Source organism: Ambystoma mexicanum, chromosome 2p, assembly GCF_040938575.1.
Source record: "Ambystoma mexicanum isolate Mex_15411 chromosome 2p, UKY_AmexF1_1, whole genome shotgun sequence".
In the NCBI taxonomy this organism is placed as follows: domain Eukaryota; kingdom Metazoa; phylum Chordata; class Amphibia; order Caudata; family Ambystomatidae; genus Ambystoma; species Ambystoma mexicanum.
Window position 1 is genome coordinate 919862607 of NC_090923.1, and position 27265 is coordinate 919889871.

At 48.1% G+C, this 27265-nt stretch overlaps 1 protein-coding gene and 1 long non-coding RNA gene across 7 annotated transcripts in view; one reads left to right on the top strand and one right to left on the bottom strand.

Annotated features, from left to right (window-relative positions):
* DMPK (DM1 protein kinase) overlaps positions 1 to 27265 on the top strand; it is a 672629-nt gene that overhangs the window by 402769 nt on the left and 242595 nt on the right. For all 6 annotated transcript variants that reach the window (XR_011302059.1, XM_069644639.1, XM_069644638.1 and 3 more), the window contains exons 4-5: positions 2106 to 2201; positions 8480 to 8628. Coding sequence is in view for 5 of the 6 variants with exons in the window: in XM_069644639.1 (XP_069500740.1) it covers positions 2106 to 2201; positions 8480 to 8628 (245 nt within the window). In the remaining variant the exon portion in view is untranslated. The remainder of the gene's footprint in view (positions 1 to 2105; positions 2202 to 8479; positions 8629 to 27265) is intronic.
* On the bottom strand, positions 511 to 16733 carry LOC138566910 (uncharacterized). Its single transcript, XR_011302060.1, has 2 exons — positions 16099 to 16733; positions 511 to 2746 (listed from the first exon to the last, which is right to left on the bottom strand). It is a non-coding gene; the product is annotated as an uncharacterized lncRNA (long non-coding RNA).

Sequence of the window (27265 nt, forward strand, 5' to 3'; positions counted from 1 at the left end):
GGCTGTCAGGGTTTGGGCATCATCTTGAAATAGAAAGCGTGACATGTAAAAATGTGAGCAGGGTATCATCATGATGTTTAAATTCAAGGAGGACCATGTGGAAATTGGGTCAGGATATGAACACCGTGTTCAAATGGGAAGAAGGGCTCTGCGGAAATGTATAACTTTTCTAGGTTTCTCCTTTGACCCCTATCCAGGTTTTATATGCAGCTTCCCAGCCACGCTCATCATATACAAGCTAATCACCAACAATTTCACAGCTGATCATGGTAAAAGGAACTGGGCGTGCAAGGGATTCTAGACAACCCCTTAAAATAAAATATGTATATGTATATATGTTCACACTCGTTGCTCCACATCGGACGCGCTCAGCAGGACATTTTGGTGCCGGTGTTATTGCGACTGAGCTCTTCTCCTGACACATTACCACACTATGTAGGGAAACCCCTACTTTACACCGTACTCGCCGGAGCAAGAGTTGTCAAATTATTGAGAGCCTCACGTCGTACATCACCAGTTTAATTTTCCTTTATTCACATGAATATGAATAAACAGGACCCTGGCAGACTGGATTTACGCGTTACACCCACAGGCTTCCTCAGAATTCATAGAGCCTTTTGCATCATCATAATAAATACACATCTGAACATTAAGTCCATCTTCAATGTCTACTACCACACAACCCTCTGTGCCACATCGTAAAACCCGGTTGCCATCTTGGAGAGGACAATTCCATCATACATATGTTCATAGTAATGTTTATATGTTACATATTCTGAGTTCAGCACACTTTAAATCAATAAACTTCAACATTCTTTATATAGACTATCAAAGATGGACTACCATTAGTACATGTGTAACTGCACAGTGATGTATTGTCTAGGACACTGGAATGTGCATAATGCCTGCCTCAGTGGGCATTCCAGTGTGGCCAAAGTCCATTGTGCTATATTGCATCTTCCCATCACAGCATAAATATAAAGTGCCCGGTGCTTCCACACACTGGTCTGTGCTTAATGCCCGCCTCAATAGGCATTCCAGTTCCTTTTCTTAGCTCAAGATGCATTTTGCCATATCGCACCTTCCCTTCCCAGGACTTCACAGTACAAATATAAAGTGCATAGTGCTTGTTGAAGCAGTACTTTACCAGCACACCAGTGTGTGAAAGCGCTGGACACTTTATATATATATATTGTGAAGGGAAGATGCAATATAGTATATTAATGGCCCTCTCCCATCAGGACTCCTAATAACTCCCATCAGGCAGTATAGGTAATAAAGGCTTAGAGCAGGAAGTGGTTTAGGTAGGGTTCCAGAAGGCAGCAGCGACCAAATGAGGTGGTGGATGTAGGGGGCTGTCATGCGAGACAGGACCAGAGCTGCGCTCTACCGAGGTATCTCCTGATTCCTTAATGCCGGAGGCATGTTGGCACAGCGGGGCCAGCCAGTGCAGCCAGGATCAGGAGTTTTACATTTGAAATTAGGGGGACTGAATATTAAATAATCAGGGATGGGGGAAATGTGAGTCTGGGGCGATGGTGCTGATGGGTGTTTGGAATGTCCTCAGAAGCATTCAGTCAGGCACTGCTGGTATTTGAACTTCATGCCAGTGCTCGACCCCACGCTGCCTGCGGTGAGGGCACAGACTCATTTTAAATCAGGAACCAAACGAGTGCGGGAATTCCCTGTGCTAATGGAGCAGCAGCTAAACTCCACACGTGATGCATGATGCTTGCATTAATTGCAAACCAATGACAAACATTTTAAAAAACTGCGTGCACAGATTTCAACAATGAATGTCCCTTCTCTGTATGGAATAGCAGGAGCCCTGGTATCAATGGGTCCATTACAATAGGTGAACCGATTGCTCCCAAGACTGCATTTGATTATGGCGGCACTAACTGAGAATGGCGGTAGCTGGTCATTGCCCCACTGTGATTCCACTGAGTCCGGCAACACTGGTGCCTCCGATTGATTCTGACCAAGGCACAGCACAGGAAATTATGTCAAATTCTGTGAAACACAGGGAAGGGTAGCTCACAAAATGGCGTCCATCTTCTAATGGCGTTCTCTTTCTGCCAATAACATGTTCTCTTTCTATGCAGGTGGCCTGCTTCCGGGAAGAGCGAGATGTTCTGGTTAACGGGGATAAACGCTGGATCACACAGCTGCACTTTGCGTTCCAGGACGAGAACTATCTGGTAGGTACCTCTGTCGGCACACTCTGAGGACTTATGGAGCACAGCACAGTCTGTGGTGCCGTTTGTGCCCAAGGTCGGCTCCATGCCTGTTCCATTAACTGTTACTCTAGAGCTTAGTAGAAAGTACTTGAGCACAGTTAAAAAAAAAAAACGCCTGAAGCATTCACAAGCGAGCAAAAGTTATAAACATCGCAGGAAAGAAGCGAAATGATTTGCATTATAAAAAATGAATTGTTTAGAAGCGAAAATATAAAACATTAATTTAATGCAAACCTTTGAGCTCCCTGGCTGAATGTTGCCAAAAACATTTTTTTAACCGAAATGTCTGGTAGTTTTGGAGGCACATGAAGAAAATGTTAGGTGCGTGTTTCCTTCAAAAAATATTAGTGACTAATTCCACGTATGTTTCGCTGGCCATGCTCAAGAGTATTCCTATGTTAATGAACACAGATTTGGATAGAAGGGTTCATGCAAACCGAGTGCCCCATCTCTTCTTCCCTGCCCCACTCCAGGGCAGCGTGCAAGGATTTGCAAAACCATATTTCCTGAAAAAAAAAAATAGCAAACATTAGTTGTACTGGACTTTCAAGAACAAATTGTGTATTTTAAAATCCAGGAGAGCAAAATGGGCATGGTAAGTGTCTAGTTTTATGGCGGAGAGTCACGATTCTATGGTAGTAACAGGGGCGAGTATTATGCAGTCACTTTTCTTTTATTTAGCCAAGCAGTAAGAATGGTACACGCCAATGAAAGCCTTTCTCTGTATAAACTACTTATCGCGAGAGGCACTAGCATCATGTGATCTCTACTTACAAAATGAAGAATCTTCTTTTTGACACTGTATGAACCATGACACCAGGGGAGTTGCTAGGTCTGGAAAAGACCAGGGGCTAAGCTGATGTCGGAACTGTTGGGCACTGGGGGCTAGCTAGTCTTTTGGCTGTAGCTCCTGAGATTCTACCCGGGGCTACAACCAAAAGACCAGGGGCTATAGCCCCCTTAGCCCCCCCTAGCAACGCCCCTGCATGACACCATTCATGGGAGGAATATCAGTGATGTGAGGCGCTCCCAAAGCCATCTCCAATGCAAACAGCCAACCGAGAGGGCCAACACCCATGTTTCAAAAGTACTGCTGGCCCGCATAGTCCTCATCACTGAATCCTGTAATACATAAACAGGGCGCGAATAATAGGGTAGGATAACAATCGCCTCTGTGCCTATGCTCGATCCCTAACTCTCATAAAACTAGGAGCAATCGAGTGTGTGGCATTGCATGGTTTCTTTCTATTATTCAAGTTCAAATGTTTGGCACCAGGATGTGAGCAGCGTGAATAACAGATTTGCAATACAAAATATAAAAAAGTGTTCCCTTGACCAATCAGCTGCCCTTAGAATGTCCTGCTACCTTGCTGCAGCCCAAAACACTTTAGTAGTCATCGCCGCCCTTGCCTAATGGGCCCTGAAAATTGAGACACCCACTCCTGCTGTGCCAGTACCCAACAAACCCACTACTGGTCCAGGTGAAGCTGTTTACTCCACAAAAGCATGTGAACATCGAGCCCCACAGAAATTGGGAGTCCGAGGAAAAGCAGAACATTCAATCAACTTGGAGCGGGTCATACTCTGCTGCAACCTACCCTGCTACTCGTATACAGCCTACCTGACAAGTCAAGTACTCTGACATCCCCCACATGGCTAAAGGAAACCAAAGACATCCGCATAACTAACGTAATGGGCAATTGTTATAAAGAGAGAGGAGAGTTAACTGTCAAGTCATGGAACAACCCCAACAGTTTATTCATACCCCACAAGTATTTGGGTCTAGGGGATTCTCAATCCTAATCCCCCTAAGAAGTCTCCACGCTTGCGGGTGGACTCCCACAACCAGCCTCGGTATCAGCCCATGGAAGGTGGAAATAGCAGACCTGTAAGGATTAATAGTGGGGCAAGCAAGAGAGCATGAAGAAGAGGAAGCAAGGAAATTGACCACCTCCATCACATCTATTTGTATGGGATCCAAGCAGCACACCCAGACTCCCCAAGTGGTCCTACACACATGCTCATATTGTAATAGGGACCAATGCCTTTGATATGAGTCCAGATCCCCACCTGGGCACCATGGATTCCCGCGGCGTGCTATCAATCATGGGGACCTTCCGGACAACGGGTGATGCTGGTTCTGCTTGTTCAGGACCAGATCTCTAAAAGGGGTGAATATTACAGAGCAATACTGAACCAACTTCAGGGTCACCGGGGACCATGGCGGAGTTACCAGCACCACATTCTCTTTCTACTTCGAAGCAACACAAAGAGTCCTGGCTATCAATGGAAAGGAGGGAAAAGCATAGTGAGTGGTGGGACCCCAAGAATGCATCTGTAGCAAACGCAAGTGATCCACTGTCCAACTAAGTCTCCGACTGCTTGAGTCATTCAGAAACCTGAAGCACCAGTCCACTTTGAGATTTGCTGAAACTGGAAGGTTCACACCATGACCTAAAATCTGTGGCAACACTCCCAGAATGCCACCATGAAGTCCGACAATCTGTTGGTCCTGGTGCCCCCCAAACCGACTGGCATACCTGACCCCCGAATCATTGTCTAGAGAGAGACTCGCCACACAGTGGGACCAGCCTTTTACCAAATTGCGGATCGCAAAGGATCTAACAATATATGTACCAACTGAGCTTCTTCACCGACCTTCCTCCCCCATCCTAGAGCGAGCTGCACCGAGCACCCCATCCTTCCTGGCTTCCATCAGAGACTAATCAAAGATCTACGAAGAAGGGAAGATGGCATGACAGTTCAAGGCGGTCAGAGTTTCTATCCACAGAACTAACTGCACCTTTGCCTTCTCTGAAAGAGGGACCACATTTGCGGAAGCACTGTGTAATGGGAAGGGGCTGGAAACACTACCTGGATAGAAGCAAACATTAGACATATCAACCTGGCCAGATTTCTAACAGATGGAACCAAACGCGATAGCGCTCTGTGAATCGCCTTAGTAATCACCCTGATCCTGGCTTGCAGAGTCCACATGGTGTCAGGCAATTGACCAAAATGCATTGTATGAAACGGCATGAACTCTGACTTACCCCAAGTAGCAGAAATGCCTACTCTGTAAAGAAGGGGAATGGTTACATGCAGATCAGATCTGGCCTCCTCCTTCGACGTGGACATAGTCAGAAAATCCTTCAGATAGACCAAGAGTCATATCCCCTTGCCCTCAAAAAGCCTATCACTGTTTTCAGGAGTTTTGTGAAGCAGCAAGGAGCCGACGTCAGTCTGAATGGGAGTACCTGAAGCTATACTGGTTCCCTGACCAAGAGAACAGAAGAAATGTCCTGTCCCCATTTGCCTTAGGCAAAGACAAAGAGGTGTCTTTCAGATCTAATCGAATCAACCAATACATTGGCCTCAAAATCTGCCTGATTGAACCACGTTTTCCATTTTGAAGTGCCATTACAGAATACATTCATTCTGGCCCTTCAAACTGATGAGCATGTGAAAAACCTTATCATTCTTTCTCACTAGAAAAATGTTTCCTGTCATCCCATTTCGAGCAAAGAGAAAACACTCTATTACTGTCTTGGTCAACACTTCTTGGATCTGTTATGTGATAAGTCTCAGTCCTTCCCTAGAAGCTGAACCCCTCCCCACCCAGGGATGCCTAATATGTATTTCCTTCAGATTTATCTTGGTTGATATAGTCTCGGTCTTGTTATCCTCTATTGCCACACCCTCTGAACCCATGTACCTGATGAGGAAAGAAAGTGGGATTGGAAGCTCTGAGCTATTCCCTCCACCCCCTGCTACGTTAAGTGAGGCCTGGGGATCTATAGTAATGGCCAAAAGGACAATTTTACTACAAAGACTTTTTATAACTCGGCTTGAACAGAAAGAGCACAGCTCACCACCCTTGAGCTCCTTTCTCCTGAGCTGGTTTCCATGACAGCAATATGACCCCCAAGTGAGCCATGTTCACAGGTCCTTTCCTCTACTACACCAGACCAGCGAGCCAAGGCATAACCAATCAATAACCCACTCAGAATGGGAAGCGATTGATGCATAGCAGCCATGCCATGTAGCACATAAAATATGACCCTATTTCATGACTAAAATATATATCCCCTGCTTGCAACAAGATAGTCCTGGGCTAACCCTGCCAAGCCATGCTCATAAATCACTCATAAGAACGCAACATGTTACTTATCAGAAGCATGGCGTGGGCTAATACTCAGCTGCAAGAAAAGAGGAAGATCTTTGCCATCTTCTGGCTTTATGCTGTGAGGAGGAACAGGATTGGCCATAGATTACATGAGGCAGCGCATGGGATATGTAAGTTAAGCAAAGAAAAGTTATCTCATTTGTGAGTACCTTTTGTTACTGCTTGGCAAAAAAATAATCCAGAACGGTGAATGCAAAATAGGGAGCCATTGTGCCATGCCATAGGCTAATGTATTAATTTCAGTATCCTGGGGTGACTAAGGCATATGAGCACCGTCCTTTGGAATGCACTCCTACAAATCAGAATGCCTCTACCAAGTGGACTAGTTGCCGGATAGCCATCGGATAAAGTGTGAGGCTTTTTGCATTGTGTACAAATTCTTATATGCAACTGGCCTCTCCTTGATCTGCAACAGATTCCAACTCTAACAGCCTCACTCCTGGTTGGATCGCCTTCACAGATACCCACTTATTCACACTTCATGAATCACATGTGCTTTTGCTATCTAGGGAGCCACAGTCTTGAACCCTCTGCCTAAAACTCTACAGCAATCAGGAAATCGCATTCACTGTGCTAAAAACAGCTGAAACCGTGGCGGTTTCCCAGATAAGCTTTGCCCCATTGCCTCTCGAGTGGTCTGCTGAACATGCTGAAGCGCCAAGAAAAGTTCAATGGTTTATCAGTGCTCTAGGCAACAATGTGGTATTCCCACAAGTCATGTAGGCCTGCTGCCAGTATCACATATCCAGAGAAGACCACATGCAAATCAGGAAAAACCTGAATAATTGGATGTGAGCTGATCCTTTAAAATCCCTGTTGATGGATTGACCTCAAAGAGGCAACGTCCTCTCTTATAATAGGCACACGGCAAGTGGTGGTAGCTTCTACCAGTGTCCAGCTTCTAGGGTGGTCAACGTTGAAGTCCAAAGTTAATCTATATGATCACAAACATAAACGTAAGTTGGGTTTCCCCACTTTACTCTATTTTGGGCACATACAACCTCACGGACCCTCAGTATCATGATAACATTTGAAGTAAAGTTATTTTGGACGACCCAGCACGACAAAAACAAAGAACACAAGAGTTTGGTTGAGTGGTTGGTGCTTAGAGTCGACGCTACGCGTATCCCGAGTAGAAGATTTAGGATTTTCAGGTCTTTGTTGACCTTAGCCAGAGAGTTCAGTGGAACCTGCTGGAAATCAGGCGACCACCCCCCTGCTTATGAAACCAAATCACATTATATTGTACGTTGTCACACATGGTGCCGTGTGATTGCATACAACCCGATTATAGACTAGTTAGTTGTACATAGTTAATAGTGTCCCCTCGCGCAACACCTGGCATTTTCAACTTACAACAAACTGAAGGACAATAAAAGAAGTCAAACACCTTCTAGCTTTCAATGGCTGTTGCTGAGTGGGGAATGTATTGTCACAAAGAACTTGTGTCTGCCGGGGAGGCGGAGGGGGGATTGGGTGCTGGTCTTTTAAGTGGTTCTCCTGAGTCACCTCTACTCCGAGGAAATTGTATAGACATGCGTTTCCATGAAGTTGACCAAGATGTTGGAGCTGTAGAGCAATGACGTTTCTTCGCTAGTGTTCTTGCCACATGATAGAGCTGCCTAGGTCTTTCTGACTCTGAAATCAGCCAAACGCCATCTAGGGTCACTCAGTGGAGTCTTACTTATCACCATCTGGGAAGGACTGGTTATAATTCAGCTGGAAATGTATGGTTTTCAGAATCACATGCAGCAACGGCTCTCCCCACTAACTCAATCCACTCACTCCATTTCAGATCTGCAATGCACCTATGGCAGCAGAGAGCAGTATGATTCCACTCAACATGACATGACATAAGATAACATACCACAGCATAACATTGCCAAGGCAGCAAAGATTGAAGGGAATTTGGGTAGCAAAGAGAGGCTGTCATCATCTCTGGCTCTGATACATATGCATCTTGGGGACATCTGGGCTGATGGTGTACTTTCTATGCGTTGTGCATCAGTCTTACAAACATGAATTCCTTTTATTTCCTTTCTGCTCCACACAGTACCTAGTGATGGACTACTACGTGGGAGGCGACCTTCTGACCCTTCTGAGCAAGTTTGGGGAGAGGATGCCGATGGACATGGCAGCCTTCTACCTGGCGGAAATCGTCATGGCCATTGACTCTGTTCACCGTCTGGGCTATGTGCACAGGTGAGACAGCGGAACATTGCACACTGCCTTGCTCGAGTGGACGGTAAACTCAGGACATGCATAGGGAGGGGTACAAGGAAGGCTGAGTACAGAAGGTACACAGTGTGGGGGGTGTGTGATGCAACTTAGACTCTGCTGCACACACGGATGGGATGTCCACAGGTAGGAGGACTGGTGGCTCTGAGTGCATAACATTTATATGGGGCAGACTGCATTGTTTTTGGTAGGTATGCCACAGGTGAGTGGAGATTGTGAGACTACATATCTCATTTACGTTACATGCCATTGCTGAGGACATACAGGAACCATGTGGAGAGCTTAGGTAGCATGCCCAAGAAACAGCTCCGATTTGAACCCCAAAGAAGAATCTGTTATGGAGATGCTCGTGTAGAAAGGAGACTTGTTGGGGAGTTTCCAGCCACCCAGGAATCAGCCACCCAGAAATCAGCCACCCAAGAATTCTGTGTGTGTATTGTTGCTCAGGTGTCAGGTTTTATGCTATTTTTATGTAACTCTCCCTGGGGAGTGGGAAAATATGGTTTGCAGGTCAGAGATGTTGAACATAAAAAGGGAGGAACGTGAAGAGAGAACGTAGATGAAGTGGAGAAAAATAAGAGGGGCAGGGGTAAGGCAGAGCAATAACAGGAGACAGATACAGGGATGGGGATGAGGCAAAGGGTAGAGAGGAGTGAGAAGAGGGAGAAGCAGAGAATGTGCACGGATTGGGGCACACAGAGAGGTAGAGTGCCAAAGGATGGTAGGGATTGAGACACAGGGTTAGAAATGAGCAAAACATCACATAAAGAGGTGGCAGAGAAGTGCTGGGCCGGGGAAGTGAAGCAAGCTTGTGGGAAAGATTTGAGCTGGAAAGTTAGAAGGGACAGAAAGGAGCTGGTCAGCCAAAGTGAGAGGGGGAGAGAAGCAAATGACAAGAAAGGGAGAGGGACAGAGGGAAGAGCGCGAGCAGGTGAGACAGAGAGGGGATCGAGACAAGAAAAGGAGAGACAAAATGGGAGAGAAAAATAGAAGGGGTAGGAGAAATGGGAGAGCAAGCAAGAAATAAATAAAAAGGAGAGAATGTCTGACGGAGCGGAGAGAAGGGTGATATAGTGACAGTAAAAGGGAATAGGTGTGATATGGAATGGAGGAGAGTGATGGGCATAATAAAGTGATGGAATTATACAACGAGATTGTAAAGTGAGTCAGATGCATAGTGAAAGAAAAGGTGTGAAGGGGACACACATAAGAGAAGAATGAGGGAGAATATAGAGAACAGACAGGCAGACAGAAAAGGTCATAGATTGAGTACAGTGGCCAGATGTCCCGGTTTTGCCGGGACTGTCCTAGTATTTGCCTCTAGGTCCCGAGCTTTGAGAGACGGGTGGCTACCGTCTCGGATTTTGCCAGTAACCGATTAACAATTCCCACAATCAGGCCGGGTACCGCTCTCTCTCCTCACGTTTCATGCCCACATTTCGCCCCCCTTCCTCCCTGACCTCTCCTCCAATGACAGTTTTGTGCCTGCAACACACTCCAGTACTTTGCACCGGAACAGGCTGCTGACATAGTAGTAGGACTACTAGTGCAGTCCTATTATGTGTTTAGTCCTTATTTTGTGTTTGTCTGCTAAAACTGCAGTCCTGCGTCTATGTTTATCATCCATTCCTGTTTTTATTTTGAAAATCTGGTCACCCTAATTGAGGAAAGAGCTGAGTACTTATAGATTGGTGTCAGGATGTGAAAAGTGAGAGAAATAAAAAGACTGAGAACAGGAGCAACGGAGTGATACAGAGATGGTATTTGAAGTGCTAAGAACATTTAATGATTTATGAAAAAGGGTGCTGCAAGCAGGCATGCCAATTTATATGGATGGGGTTTAATGTCTGTTTGTTTCTGGGCCAACCTGTTGATGGCCTGGGCCTCTGCAGGCAAGTCCTCAAAAGATTAGAACTAAACATGCACTCCCACCATGAGATATATAGCAGCAAGGAACATCTCCCACACATGCTTATGTGTAATTTAATGTGAACAGGCTGGTGGTGTAAAAGGCTAATGGCATGAGCGTGCCGTATTCCCTTATTTTTAAATACTAATTATTAAATTGACCTTAAAATGCTGCCACAACCTGACAGCCACAATTGTTATTTAAGGAATGAAGGGTGGTGGGATGAGCCGGTCTTAAATGATTATGCTTAAAGTAATTGTGAAACGCCAGCTGGACCAGCCAGATGAAAAATCTTATTAATTCATTAATTAGAAAATGGAGGCAGGGACCAGTCCCCTCACTACTGCTTGATTTTAATGAACTATAAAATATCAGCTTTGTCAGCCCTCCACACATTTTCTTGAGGAAGTACTAGCAGAGGGTGCATGCCCACAAATATTTGTGATGAAAACAATTAAGAAATGATGGCAGGTGCATATGGCGTGAATGATTATTATTGAATTTATTATTAAATGGCAGTCAAACCAGCATTCTGCAAATGCTTAGAATTAAATTGATCAGGAATCGGTGGTGTACCGGCTTGCTTCAGATGCATTGCATGGCGACAACTCAGGCCTGTCTGAACTCCTTATGATAAAGTTAATCGTGAAGTTGCAGCAGCCCACCACAAACACTTATTATGAAGTTGATTAGTATTTGTGAAATGGCAGCAGAACCAGACAGGTGCAAATCATTATTATTACATTACAAAAGTACACCAATTAGCTCCAAATATTATTTAAAGACAGAATGGCTGTGGGACCAGCCTGCCGCAAGTGTGCATTAAATTATTAAACTGCTTTGTAGCCTACCTGCCACAGAGTTAATTGTAGGTAGATTTGTGAATAAGACTAACTCTCCACAATTGCTTATTAATGAAACAATTATGAAATAGCAGCGGGTATAGTGAGAAATGGAGGCGGGACCAGCCTACCACAAATGCTTATTGAGTTCATTATTAAATGTTTGCATGAGCAGCCTACCATACCTGCTTCTAAAATGTTTACTAAATTAATTATGCAGGGGTGGTAGGTCCAGCCACTCAGCACATGAATTAAATGAATAATGCAATGCAATGGCGGTGGGACATTCAGTCATTAATATAGCCACAACAACAAAACTAATCAGCAAAAACATTTTTTAAGTAAATAATATGGCAGGACCACCCTCACCACACATGCTTATTACATGAATTGAAATGGAGCCTGTCAAACACTCCTCAAGTGCTTATTAAATTGAAAAGATGGCGTGGGGATCAGCCAACCACTGAGGTAGCATTAATCAGGACTAGGCAGCAACCACAGCCCCCCACAAATGTCCTTCTTTATTTCAAAATGATATGTTGGCATTGCCAACTGCCGCAAAGGTTATATATATTTAATTATGATAGCCTGTATCAAACTTCTATTGAATTATGAAACGTGTCAAAATAGCCATTTGCAAAGGTTTTCTTTTCTTTAGGCTCAGTTGCTACATAAGCACCAAATAACATAACTTACCATTCAGAGGTAAACACAGGGCGACCAGCCTGTACGAAATGCTTATCTATTGATCTAGTGATTATTTTAGGAATTGCAGGGTGCCAGCCCATTGAAAATCTGTATTTACTTAACAATGATTATTTAAATAACTGTTTATGTGTGGACAGGTAAGGATGGAATTGCAGTGAACCTAGCAGTCACACAGGTTAATTCAATAATGAAAGAGACGGGTTCAACAGGCTGTCAACAGGGTGAGTTCCTAATGTAGAAATAGCTGGTCCGATAGCACAGCATCTGCGCAGAGCGTGCTGCCACAGGTTTGAATCCCGGCAGGGCCGCACTCAGCCTTTCATCCTTCCGAGGTTGATAAATGAGCACCACATACCGTGGGTAATAATCGTAGTGCTATATAAATGCTAAATTATTATTATTTATAGTCGTGGGCAGAAACTTTCAAATTGTTCATTTAATGAGGAAATTGTGCAGGGTAGATCAAAGGGTAGCTATTTGAGTCTTAGATGTCTGTGGCAGACAGCCAAAGAGCATGTTGTAGGCAGCATCTTCCATCACAGAATTATTTTAAGAAAAGTGATGGGATCAGCCCAGGCTGGTGCAAATATTTCTATTGAATCAATAAATAGCAGAATGAGTAGCAATAGGTTAAGATTAATTCTAAACTGTTCAGCCATCACCTATTTTGTTTTGTTGTAGAATAAGTAGCAATGGCACATTGAAATCGTTTGCTTGAGATAAAAAACAAAAAAAAAAAACAATGCACTTTGCTCGCTGCAGACATTTATTTAATTATGACCTGCCAGACTTAACAAGGAAATGGCCATGGGCATTTATTTATTTGTGTATTGTGCATTTGCAAGGCACCTTGTGTTTCAAAGCGCCCGCAGGGCAACGAGGAGGGAACTTGGGAATGAGAGGCGAATATAATTACAATGAAGAGGAGAAAGAGGCGGTCCTACTAGGCCTTGTGAGCATTCAGAACATGCCAGTGCAGGGAGAGAGAAGGGACGAGGGAGCGGGGTAAGTGCTAGCCTGCAGTGCAGTTAATTTCATTCATAATATAGGGTGACCAGACCAGCCATGTCTGGGTATGAGATTATGAACGAGGGCATTGCAAGCCTGCAGCAAAGGCTTACCATTTTTATTAGGAAATGGCAACGCAGCAGGGCGGGACTGCAAAGTTTTATTTGCGAAAGGCTTGTTGTTAATTAACTGAGCAATGGTGAGACCAACCGGCTGGAGGTGCTTAGTATATAATTTTAAAGAGGTGTGAGCGGCACACCCCTGTTGATTAAGGAAAAGGCAGTGGGACCGACTCATGGCAAATGCCTGTTTTGCTGCGTAAGTGAGCAGACCGGTCCAGCCCAATGCCTGCATATGTTGTATAGATTATTAGAACACGTTTAATAGTAGTTGCAGGTGTAAAGAACACTGTGCAACAAATGTGCAGCTGGAGGTCTGAACAGGTGCCTCTAGCGGGGAGGGCTGTAATGTGGTGCTGGGACAGGTTTGGGTGCACAGCTTTGCCACCCAGCAGGGAAAATGACAGGGGTTACAAGGAACACAGCTTTCCTGTTGCTCCGTCCCATTGCTATAGCCCTCCACTTGAATAGGCAGGTTAGAGCAAGGTGTATCCTATGCGTAGGTAATGACATAACAGACAGGCAATTTCTCAAGTTTATGTGGGTCAGTTTCAATGAACTAGCGCCATGTTGACCCAATTATCTTAACACGTATGTGCCTGATCATGAAGCACTGAGCATGCTGCTTGCACACGCCCTGGCCCAGGTTCAGAGAGGGGGTGCCACACACAGTCCCAGAGTGGACTCCATCGCTCCGAACACGTTTGGGGCTGTCCCTGAAGCACCGATTGTGAGGATCGAACACGCCGTGGTCATGGAGCCATGGAGCAATACTACAAGCATTTCAGCGCCTTTAAACGGGTAACAGGTTTGAAGGATAAAAGCCCTAGCACCATAGAAAGCCATGTCAGACTTCATGAACTTTGCTTCTTAAATACTCAGAAGAAATCTTGAACTGAGGCCCATCTCGCCACTGTTTCTCACTTCAATGAATTGGCAGTGGGCAACTGCGAGACAAAGAAAATACAATGGCCCTCATTACAAGGTTGCCGGTGTCCTACCGGCAACCTCGGCTCACCGTTTCTGCTGACTGATATCCCAGTGATACTGGGATATCACGGGCAGCGGCGCAAGGGTAGGTTCCCATTCCCGTGGAGTCAAACACTGATATTAATGATATATATGGTGATCCATTCTTGTATGAAATGTACATCACATTATAGTGATATCGTAACTATATTTTACGTAGTGTACGTAGGAACAATGCTATGTGATGCAATTTCCTGTTTTGTCAAGGGGTGAAAGGTCATTTTCCATCGCTTCCCGTGATATCACTTCGGGGTGGGGTCAAGTGACATCACTTCCTGTGATGTCATCAGAGGTCAACAGGGCCTTGCATGATGTCCCTTCCGCTACCCCAGGCCTTTTGGTGAAATGACGTCCCTGGGCCCAATATCTAAAATTAGCACCAAAGTGTTGGGGGTTGGGCTAGAGACTAGCAAGTAAGACACCAGGATCCCAGTAGATCTTGGAAAATAAAAAGCTCTGATTCCTTTGCTCTCTGCTGAACCCGTTCACAATTAGAAGGTGGTGTGAGTGATTACATGTCTGGGGATGCTTGTGGTCTTGTGCAAAGGGATGCGAGCAAGTAATTTGGTCTGGACTGCCCTTTTTTGGGTGAAACCAAGCCTGATTTTCATATGATCTTTCAGTTTCTGTAATGGCTTTGCAGGCAAAGAATGATGATCTTGAGGGAATCCCAGAGCCTTGCCAAAGATTAAAATTAATTCTAAACCTTCCAGCCATGACCTCCTTTGTTTTGCTGTAGTCACTCTTTCGTGTCCAGGGTGGAGGGAAGCACAAAGCAACAGGAACGGGTCAAGTGACCTATTTTCCACAAGAAACATCACATTGTGCAGTGAGCCAAGAAGAAGGTGGGAGGAATTGGGTACATGACCCACCACCACAAACCGGATGTTATGGTCATCCATCTCTGTGGGAACAACCTCACTTCATCAGAGAGAGGGCATTTGGCCTATCCAAGAAGCTAGGAAGAAATTAAATAGTATAGTCAGAAATTAACCTCGGGTTGAGGTGGCATGGGGCTCGGTACCACAGGGTGGTGGAAAATCATGGAAGATGCTCAACACGTGTATGGGAAAATTCCACAAATCATCAGGATTCAGCGCTGTACGCCAGGATTGGATTAATCTAAGGGTATCAGGGTGCTATACTCAGATGAAAGTCATCTCTTAGAAGTGGGTCCAGACCTATGTTTGCTGGACCATTTTGACACCCTAGTAGAAAATGGGTTCAGGTGGGCAAAATGAACGGGTCTTTAAGCAAGTATGGGGAGTCACCATGCCCGGAAACCCATCTAGTGGTGTGGCCGTCACACAACGCTCGAGCAGACCAACTAACGACCTACGCACAATTTTCGAACAGGGTAGGGGGGCAATGCCTCCTAACCATTGGGATGCTAATCAACAGTGGACACATGCCTCAGCAATATCGAGCTATACCTAAACAACAGTGGACACATGCCTCAGCAATATCGAGCTATACCTAAACAACAGTGGACACATGCCTCAGCAATATCGAGCTATACCTAAACAACCGTGGACACATGCCTCAGCAATATCGAGCCATACCGTACAGCCAGGAAACTGCGTTATAAAGCCTCCGCGCAGTGGTGTGGTTTGCTAAGGGTCCCGGGAAGGCTGAGGAGGAGGGCTATAATGAAGGTGGGGAGAATTTGCAAGCTTGACATTGGGGTCACAAAGAGACCCTCTGGTCCTGCTGATCGTATATATTGATTTGAATATGATTTAAAAGGATGTATTAATTATAAAATGTCACATGTTTCCACGTTAAACAGAGAGTGGTGTCATTTGATATCAATTCTTACGTGTGGTTTACGGAGGCCACGTGCAGTGTTTGGAGTGCCGGAGACACCGTTCTCCGCGACCGTTCCCTGTCCACAGCATCCTGTTTTCCAGGACCCAGCTCCTGTTTGGTGTAGATGCCCACTTGTTGCCAGGCTGGCTGCCTCCAACCACAGCTGAGCCCTGGGCGGGTAAACCCAGCTGCGCCCACAGTGTTCCCTTCCAGAGAGCGGCTGCAGCGCGTGGACGAGGCAGCTGAGCCCCGGGCCCCGCAGAAACAAAAACATACTTTCCCAACTGAGGCCGTGCCTCCCGCGTGAGATCATCGGGCGCGAGACAGTTCATATGCATTGCGCCCTCTGCGTTAACTCTTGGCATGCGGGGTCCGCTGAGCAGAGCAGGGGCGGCGCCATCTTTACAGGGCGTTTGCTGAGAACTGGGAATCTTGGGGAGGAAACTTGAGTAAACGCGCTTTTATAGCAAATACACAATCACGCCCAAGCACGCACTCGGCATTTTCCACGACGCCGAGCTCTGCAAGATTGTCCCATGTGTGGCATTCTTAGAAGCACGTCCGTCCTGGTTTTATTATTTGCATACTCTGGTGATATATAATAATGTGTGTTTATCTTTACCTTCATGCCAGGAGGAGGGTTGTGATGCGGCAGGGCTAGGGGCAGTCATGACAGTCAAATGTAAGAGGCACACAGAAGAAATAAAATAACACCCCGCATTTTATAGAGTTGATTTCAAGTGTACACAGAGCCAAAATAAACCTACCTGCCAACATATACATTATAAGAGTAACATGTTGAGCAAAGGAAGGTGTATAGTAGCTGTTTTCCATATCCTGAATGGAAGTCTACATTTGACAGCATGCAAAGTAATTTTAGCCTTAGAAAATAACTAAATGTACTCTCAAGACTCAAAGAAATACATTGATACAAAATACACCTGCATGAAGTGATTATTTCAGAAGGGATGCAGCTTTATGCACCCTTCCCATTCTAATCACCCCCCCCCATCTGCGCCCCTTAAAGGACAATAGTGCTCCAAGTCACGCACTCACTGCTATGTCTGCAGCCATCTCCCGTCAATGGCACTCTAAGGGCCGATTCATGGAAAAGTGTGCTTATATCCTGCAGAGCCTGCATGCTGAGAACGACACTGCGTGACCTGCCATGCATAAGAAAATCTGCACGCTACGCGTATTCATGGAATAGTTAATGCAATGTAACCCTATGTGCAAGTCGCGGCCGGAACGCCCCTGACACTCCTGACCAAAGCAAAAACAGACAGAACTGCTACCTTTGTGTGCTCCCTTGGGCGCGAATACATGCACCCTTCAAACAGTGCGTGAGGTCCTCGACAAGCAGGCCTGCATCTTGGGGTCCCTGTGCAGGTTCCCCCATAACTATTACCGACACCCTGACACCATGCATATTATTTATTGTAACGAGAGTAAAACTCAGAAAATCTGCGTGCGCACCCCCATTAACTGTTCCTGAACTCCTCTACAATGCTAGCGCACGCCTAAATCAGATCGGAACATGGGCTGCGTACACAGACACCTAAATCAGACACCTGATCTTACCTCTGCGTGGTGAATCCTATGCGCAAGTGTCTGTGTGCCTGCTTTCGGGTGGTGGATAGTATGAGGGCCTTGTGTGCCCTTTTTCCCGCCGAGAGGTTGCACGCTCGGATCCATGAATACGTATCGTGCCATGCAATAGTGGGCGTGCGATAGACTGCCTGTGGCCCATCCCTCGTTACGCCCACATTTTTGCTTGTTCTTCCTTATTTTCCGAGTTCCGCCCCCCCCCACCTAATCTGCACTCTGCGCAAGCCACGGCCACGCTCTGCATGGTGTCTCGCACAATGCACTCGGCCTCTCGCAGTGACGTGCCGAGCCTGCGCGAAGTCCACGCAAATTAAGTAAAAGTACTGCACAGTTAATTCCATGAATCGGAAAATGGGATTTTACGCATGGTTTGGCACGCAAATTCCGTATTTTCCACGCAGATATTTCCATAAATCGGGCCCTTAATGTGCTTGAATGCAAAAGAAAGATAAACCATTGCCGAGCTCTTCTGAGCTAGGAAGTTTGTCTCTGAGCACTGGGAATAGCTGTTCACTCCGCGTGCAGTGTGGGCTGGCTCAGGAATGGGCTTTTTGGTTTCTGTGTTTTGCCCAATTGCAGTGCTGATTGTTACCCAATTTAATGGGATTCAATTTATTGACCTCATACGCATGAACAACTGAGCCGCCATGCCGAGATTGAGGTTATTCACAGATGCCGCAGGTGAGCGCTCAACTAGATAAGCTATCTTTCCAGTTTTGCACTGCTAGATTTGCTTTTCCCTTTAAAAATGAAATACTAAAAGTTCCATAGTGGAAAGAAAACAGTGCTCAAGACAGACTGAACCCCTAGCATTCAGCGTGGCCCGAGCATAGGGGAGCTTGATGTGCAATTCTGGGTCCTTCCCTCGAGTGATTGCATGGCCAGCCAGATGACTCTGGTTCATCGGCTGTGATACCACTATTTTAGTCGTGGATTTACCTTTGGCAACTCTTTGCTATAAGGAGATTATGATCCATTCCTAAGGCCTTATTACAAGTTGGGAGATAACGGTAAAACCGGCGGTATTTGCCAGAAACTGTAGTTTTGCTCCACCCCAATTACAAGTTAGAAGGTATTACCTCTGGCACTATTCCAAGGGAATACTGCTAACCGCAAATACGGGATAGGAAGATTACATAGACGATTTCCTCGAATCCGAATTTGTCGCATTTATTTGATCGAATTTGGCCAAAAATATATGTGGGGGTAAATTGTGATAATTAAGATAGGAGGAGAATGGGGGTGCTGTGCGGGGGTGGGGGGGGGGGACTCCTGCCCATATATTTGTGGCCAAATGTAAAAAAAAGAAAATAAACGTCGACAAATTCGATTGGACAAAATAATCTCGACCAAATCACATAGAAGTTAAACATTTAAAAAATGAAAATCCACCAATTTGTTGCTCCATCCCTGTTTTGCAGGTAAAAATGGTAACAAGGCCCTATAGAGTTTACATTTTTTTTTTTTACTGCGAAAGTTTTTTAGGAGGATGAGTTATCGGGTTGCTATTCCAACACAAACAGAATCCCGACCCCTCATCTTAATCTTGATGCCTATTTTATTTATTTTAATTTCTTTTGGGGTATTTATTGAGCATAATCCTAGCTTCAGGAAGCAGCAGAGCACTGTGCATTGGTACAGGTCACAGGCATGCAGTGTATGGTCAGAAAGGGAATGGTTCTTGAAACACAGCTGTCCTGTAGGGCAACAGGAAATAGTCATCCTTTGCAGTTAGGGGGAAACGTGCAACAGTGCTGCAGTAGGGGTGGGGGCTGTAAAGCATGGTCGCCAGGATAGATACTGGCCCGGGTGGGTCCTTACAGGGTGTGAAGAAGGTGCTCCTTGATTTACGTTCCCCCATTATGAAGATCACCCACATGTTCACCCTGTTCAATGGTGAATCCCGAATGCAAGGAAACCCCCATGCTCCCTGAATGATTTACTGATTTTGGGTGGGGGCCATCAGCGTTGCTATGGCGCCATTGTTCTAGTGGATTATCTAATGCAACCTCCTGTGAACATTCACGTGCACCTAATATCACAGAATAGCTTCAGAAACGTCAATTGCACATGCTCATTTCCAAGCATCATGTGTTCTCACGCAGGCCCCCGGCTTCCAAAATGCATCTTTCTTCGTAGGCTCCTAGGAAAGTTCATTGCGGGTTACAGAATGCAGCCTAATGACCGCTGGTAGCTGGCATGCACTAGAGAAGGTTCACTCTCAGTGCCAGGAGGCTGCACATCGGGGGTCTCTACTTGCAATACTCCGGGGTATCCCATTTTGCAGGGATTACAGAGTTTCCCGCAGCCTGGTCTTCCCATCTGCCTTTGGTCCAATAGATCTCTCTGTTCCCCTTTCCACAATTGGGGTGTGATTTTTGATTGACAACTCTACCCCTGGGTAGTTGCACACCAATGGTCTTCTCACCCTTTAACTGTTTGGTAACAGGGGTTTGCGCTCCGTCCTCTGTGGTGAATGTCACTTGCCTCTTTCGCCCTCTTCCACCGTTTCCCTTGTGCTACACCTATTCACATTGCCATAGCCAGCCCTCCAGCTGTGGAACCCTCCAGAGGTTTCCAGCAGCCTGCGTGTGTGCAACGTTACACAGGTTTCAAATTCACAAGCCCCCTTCTACCTTTCCACAGGCCTTCCTTCAGCACGCCTCAGCTCTGCTCCGGCAGAATCCCTTTACCTTTCAGTTGATGCTGCTCATCGGCTCTCACTACATGTGAGTACTTCCCCGAGGCTCCAGAAGGGTCTTGCCACCAGTCAGCTCTCACTACATGTGAGTACTTCCCGAGGCTCCAGAAGGGTCTTGCCACCAGTCAGCTCTCACTACATTTCATCACTTCCTCTCAGCTCCAGAAGGGCCTTCCCACCGGTTAGCTCTCACTACATGTCAGCATTTCCCTCAGCTCCAGAAGGGCGTAGCCACCAGTCAGCTCTCACTACATTTCATCACTTCCTCTCAGCTCCAGAAGGGCCTCCCCACCGGTTAGCTCTCACTACATGTCAGCACTCCCCTCAGCTCCAGAAGGGTCTTGCCACCGGCCAGCTCTCACTACATGTCAGCACTTCCCTCAGCTCCAGAAGGGCTTGCCACCGGCCAGCCCTCACTGCATGTCAGCATTTCCCTCAGCTCCAGAAGGGCGTAGCCACCGGTCAGCTCTCACTACACGTCAGCACTTCCTCTCAGCTCCAGAAGAGCATAGCCACCAGTCAGCTCTCACTACATGTCAGCACTTCCCCTCCGCTCCAGCAGGACCTAGCCACCGGTCACCTCTCACTACATGTCAGCACTTCCCTCAGCTCCAGAAGGGTCTTACCACCGGCCAGTTCTCACTACATGTCAGCACTTCCCTCAGCTCCAGAAAGGTCTTGCCACCAGCCAGCTCTCACTACATGTCAGCAGTTCCCGTCAGCTCCAGAAGGGCTTGCCACCGGCCAGCCCTAACTGCATGTCAGCACTTCCCTCAGCTCCAGAAGGGCGTAGCCACCGGTCAGTTCTCAATACACGTCAGCACTTCCTCTCAGCTCTAGAAGAGCGTAGCCACCAGTCAGCTCTCACTACATGTCAGCACTTCCCCTCCGCTCCAGCAGGGCCTAGCCACCGGTCAGCTCTCACAACATGTCAGCACATCCCTCAGCTCCAGAAGGGTCTTGCCACCGGCCAGCTTTCACTGCATGTCAGCACTTCCTATCAGCTCCAAAAGGGTCTTGCAACCGGTCAGCTCTCACTGCATGTCACCACTTCCCCTCAGCTCCAGAAGGGTCTTGCCAGTGGTCAGCTCCCACTACATGTCAGCACGTCCCCTCACCTTCAGCATGGCATAGCCACCAGTCAGTTCTCACTACACGTCAGCACCTCCCTCAGCTCCAGAAGGGTCTTACCTCAGGTCAGCTCTCATTACATGTGAGCACTTCCCCTCAGCTCCAGAATGGCCTTGCCTCCAGTCAGCTCTCATTGCATGTCAGCACTTCCCCCTCAGCTCCAGAAGGGTATTCCCAATGGTCAGCTTGCACTACAAGGCAACACTCCCCTCACCTCCAGAAGGGTCTTGCCACTGGTCAGCTCTCACTACATGTCACCGCTTCCCCATAGCTCCAGAAGGGTCTTGCAACCAGTTAGCTCTCACTACATGTCAGCACTTCCCCTTAGCTCCAGGAGGGCATAGCCACCGGTCAGCTCTCACTACATGTCAGCAATTCCCTCAGCTCCAGGAGGGTCTTGTCACTGGTTAGCTCTCACTTCAAGTCAACACTTCCCCTCAGCCTCAGCAGGGTTTTTCAGCCGGTTAGCTCTCACTACATGTCAGAAATTCCCTAAGCTCCAGAAGTGTCTTGCCACCGGTCAGCTCTCACTACATGTCAGCACTTCCCTCAGCTCCAGAAGGGTCTTGCCACCGGTCAGTTATCACAACATGTCAGTGCTTCCCCTCAGCTCCAGCAGGGCCTTGCCACTAGTCAGTTTTCACTACATGTCAGCACTTCCCCTCAGCTCCAGAAGGGTCTTGCCACAGGTCAGCTCTCACTACGTGTCAGCGCTTCCGCTCAGCACCGGAAGGGCCTTCCCACTGCATGTCACCACATCCCCTCAGCTCCAGAAGGGTCTTGCCACTGGTCAGCTCTCACTACATGTCAATGCTTCCCCTCAGCTCCAGAAGGGTCTTGCCACCGGCCAGCTCTCACTACATGTCAGCACTTCCCCTCAGCTCCAGCAGGGCTTAGCCACCGGTCAGCTCTCACTACATGTCAGCACTTCCCCTCCGCTCCAGCAGGGCCTAGCCACCGGTCAGCTCTCACAACGTGTCAGCACATCCCTCAGCTCCTGAAGGGTCTTGCCACCGGCCAGCTTTCACTACATGTCAGCACTTCCCGTCAGCTCCAGAAGGGTCTTGCCACCGGCCAGCTCTCACTACATGTCAGCACTTCCCCTCAGCTCCAGCAGGGCCTAGCCACCGGTCAGCTCTCACTACATGTCAGCACTTCCCCTCCGCTCCAGCAGGGCCTAGCCACCGGTCAGCTCTCACAACATGTCAGCACATCCCTCAGCTCCAGAAGGGTCTTGCCACCGGCCAGCTTTCACTACATGTCAGCACTTCCCGTCAGCTCCAGAAGGGTCTTGCAACCGGTCAGCTCTCACTGCATGTCACCACTTACCCTCAGCTCCAGAAGGGTCTTGCCAGTGATCAGCTCTCACTACATGTCAGCACGTCCCCTCACCTCCAGCATGGCATGGCCACCAGTCAGTTCTCACTACACGTCAGCACTTCACTCAGCTCCAGAAGGGTCTTGCCTCAGGTCAGCTTTCACTTCATGTGAGCACTTCCCCTCAGCTCCAGAATGGCCTTGCCTCCGGTCAGCTCTCACTGCATCTCAGGACTTCCCCTCAGCTCCAGAAGGGTATTCCCAATGGTCAGCTTGCACTACAAGGCCACACTTCCCTCAGCTCCAGAAGGGACTTGCCAGTACACATCACCACATTCCCTCAGCTCCAGAAGGGTCTTGCCACTGGTCAGCTCTCACTACATGTCACCACTTCCCCATAGCTCCAGAAGGGTCTTGCCACCGGTCAGCTCTCACTACATGTGAGCACTTCCCTCAGCTCCAGGAGGGTCTTGTCAACGGTCAGCTCTCACTACGTGTGAGCACTTTCCTCAGCTCCAGGAGGGTCTTGTCACCGGTCAGCTCTCACTACATGTGAGCACTTCCCTTCAGCCTCAGCAGGGTTTTGCAGCCGGTTAGCTCTCACTACAAGTCAACACTTCCCCTCAGCCTCAGCAGGGTTTTGCAGCCAGTTAGCTCTCACTACATGTCAGAAATTCCCTAAGCTCCAGAAGGGTCTTGCCACCGGTCAGCTCTCACTACATGTCAGCACATCCCTCAGCTCCAGAAGGGTCTTGCCACTGGTCAGTTATCACAACATGTCAGTGCTTCCCCTCAGCTCCAGCAGGGCCTTGCCACTAGTCAGTTCTCACTACATGTCAGCACTTCCCCTCAGCTCCAGAAGGGTCTTGCCACCGGTCACCTCACACTATATGTCAACACTTCCCCTCAGCTACAGAAGGGTCTTGCCACTGGTCACCTCTCACTACATGTGAGCATTTCCCCCAGCTCCAGAACGGTATTGCCACCAGTCAGTTCTCACTACATGTCAGTGCTTCCACTCAGGTCCAGAAGGGTCTTGCCTTAGGTCAGCTCTTACTACATGTGAGCACTTCCCCCTCAGGTCCAGAAGGGTCTTGCCTCAGGTCAGCTCTTACTACATGTGAGCACTTCCCCTCAGCTCCAGAAGGGTCTTGCCTCCGGTCAGCTCTCACTGCATGTCAGCATTTCCCCTCAGCTCCAGAAGGGTATTCCCAATGGTCAGCTTGCACTACAAGGCAACACTTCCCTCAGCTCCAGAAGGGTCTTGCCAGTACATGTCACCACATTCCCTCAGCTCCAGAAGGGTCTTGCCAGTACACGTCACCACATTCCCTCAGCTCCAGAAGGGTCTTGCCACTGGTCAGCTCTCACTACATGTCACCGCTTCCCCATAGCTCCAGAAGGGTCTTGCCTCCAGTTAGCTCTCACTACATGTCAGCACTTCCCCTTAGCTCCAGGAGGGCCTAGCCACCGGTCAGCTCTCACTACATGTGAGCAATTCCCTCAGCTCCAGGAGGGCCTTCCCACTACATATCACCACATCCCCTCAGCTCCAGAAGGGTCTTGCCACTGGTCAGCTCTCACTACATGTCACTGCTTCCCCTCAGCTCCAGAAGGGTCTTGCGACCGGTCACCACTCACTACATGTCAGCACTTCCCCTCAGCTCCAGCAGGGCCTAGCCAACGGTCAGCTCTCACTACATGTAAGCACTTCTCCTCCGCTCTAGCAGGGCCTAGCCACCGGTCAGTTGTCACTACACGTCAGCACTTCCCCTCAACCCAGAAGGGTCTTGCCACTGGTCACCTCTCACTACATGTGAGCACATCCCTCAGCTCCAGAAGGGTCTGGCCAGTGATCAGCTCTCACTACATGTCAGCACGTCCCCTCACCTCCAGCATGGCATAGCCACCAGTCAGTTGTCACTACACGTCAGCACTTCCCCTCAACCCAGAAGGGTCTTGCCACTGGTCACCTCTCACTACATGTGAGCATTTCCCCCAGCTCCAGAAGGGTCTTGCCATCAGCCAGCTCTCACTACATGTGAGCACTTCCCCTCAGCTCCAGAAGGGTCTTACCACCGGTCAGCTCTTACTACATGTCAGTAGTTCCCCTCAGCTCAAGAAGGGTCTTGCCACTGGTCAGCTCTCACTACATGTCAGCACTTCCCCTCAGTTCCAGAAGGGCCTTGCCACCCGTCAGCTCTCACTACATGTCAGCACTTCGCTCAGCTCCAGAAGGGTCTTGCCTCAGGTCAGTTCTCACTACATATCAGCACTTCCCCTCAGCTCCAGAAAGGTCTTTGCACCGGTCAGCTCTCACTACATGTGAGCACTTCCCTAAGCTCCAGAAGGGCCTTGTCACCGTCAGTTCTCACTACATGTGAGCACTTCCCTAAGCTCCAGAAGGGCCTTGCAACCAGTCAGCTCTCACTACATGTCAGCACTTCCCCTCAGCTCCAGAAGGGTCTTGCCACCGGTCAGCTCTCACTACATGTCAGCATTTACCCTCAGTTCCAGAAGGGTCTTTGCACCGGTCAGCTCTCACTACATGTGAGCACTTCCCTCAGCTCCACAAGCGTTTTGCCAGTGGTCAGTTCTCACTACATGTGAGCACTTCCCTCAGCTCCAGAAGGGTTTTGCCACCGGTCAGTTCTCACTACATGTCAGCACTTCCCCTCAGCTCCAGAAGGGTCTTGCCACCGGTCAGCTCTCACTACATGTCAGCACTTCCCCTCAGCCCAGAAGGGTCTTGCCACTGGTCACCTCTCACTACATGTGAGCATTTCCCCCAGCTCCAGAAGAGTCTTGCCACCAGTCAGTTCTCACTACATTTCAGTGCTTCCGCTCAGGTCCAGAAGGGTCTTGCCACCAGCCAGCTCTCACTACATGTGAGCACTTCCCCTCAGCTCCAGAAGGGTCTTGCCACCGGTCAGCTCTCACTACATGTCAGCACTTCTCTCAGCTCCAGAAGGGTCTTGCCTCAGGTCAGCTCTCACTACATATCAGCACTTCCCCTCAGCTCCAGAATGGTCTTTGCACCGGTCAGCTCTCACTACATGTGAGCACTTCCCTAAGCTCCAGAAGGGCCTTGCCACCCGTCAGCTCTCACTACATGTGAGCACTTCCCCAAGCTCCAGAAGGGCCTTGCCACCAGTCAGCTCTCACTACATGTCAGCACTTCCCCTCAGCTCCAGAAGGGTCTTTGCACCGGTCAGCTCTCACTGCACATCAGCACTTCTCTCAGCTCCAGAATGGTCTTGCCTCAGGTCAGTTCTCACTACATATCAGCACTTCCCCTCAGCCCCAGAAGGGTTTTGCCACGGGTCAGCTCCCACTACATGTCAGCACTTCCCCTCAGCCGCTTGCAGGGTATTGACACCAGCCAGTTCTTACTACGTATCAGCACTTCTCATCAGCCCCAGAAGGGTCTTGCCACCAGTCAGCTTGTACTACAATCAGCACTTCTCCTGAGCCCCAGCAGGGCCTTGCCACCTGTCAACTCACACTATAGGTCAACACTTCCCCTCAGCTACAGAAGGGTATTGACACCGGCCAGCTCTTACTGAATGTCAGCACTTCCCATCAGCTCCAGCAGGGCCTTGCCATTGGTTAGCTCTCACTACATGTCAGAACTTCCCCTCAAACTGGGGCAGTCCAGCTCAAACTGCTAGGTCACATCCCCAGACCCGAGACCGGGGTGGCTATAACAAAACACAAGAGGTGATGGCTGGGAGGATAAGAATTAATCTTAACCTCTGGCATTGCTTTGGGCAAGCCCCCAGACCATCGTTCTTCACCTGCCAAGCCATTAGAGAAGGATAAAGACATATGCAAATATGGCTTGGTCCCACCCCAAAAAAGGGCAGTCCAGCCTGAACTGCTAGGTAATATCCCTCCCGCACGATACCACAAGCATCGGCCTTGTTGGGCATCATCAGCGAGGAGTAGCTTAGGTCTGTAGGCCCAGAAGGCACGGGACCCACGTCTGGGCAAACCCGTCCCACTCGGGATGTTTATAAAAAAACACAAGAGGTGGCTGGACAGTTGATTTTAACCTCTGGCACTGCTCTGGGCAACCCTCCGGACCATTGTTCTGCGCCTGCCAAGCCACTCCTCGCTGATGACACCTAATGAGGCCGAAACATGTCTGGGGATGCCTGTGGTCTCGTGCAGAACGGATATGACCTAGCAGTTTGGCTGGGCTGCCCCTTTGGGGATGGGACCAAGCCTGATTTGCCTATGGTCTTTCCCCTTTCTGTAATTGCTTGGCAGGTGAAGAACTATGGTCTGGGGGGTTGCCCAGAGCAATTGCCAGAGGTTTAAAATTAATTTAAAAGATTCTAGCCATCACCTCTATGTTTATCATGGTTACCCTGAGTGCCAAGCGACGGGTATGCCCAGACGTGGGTCACGTGACTGC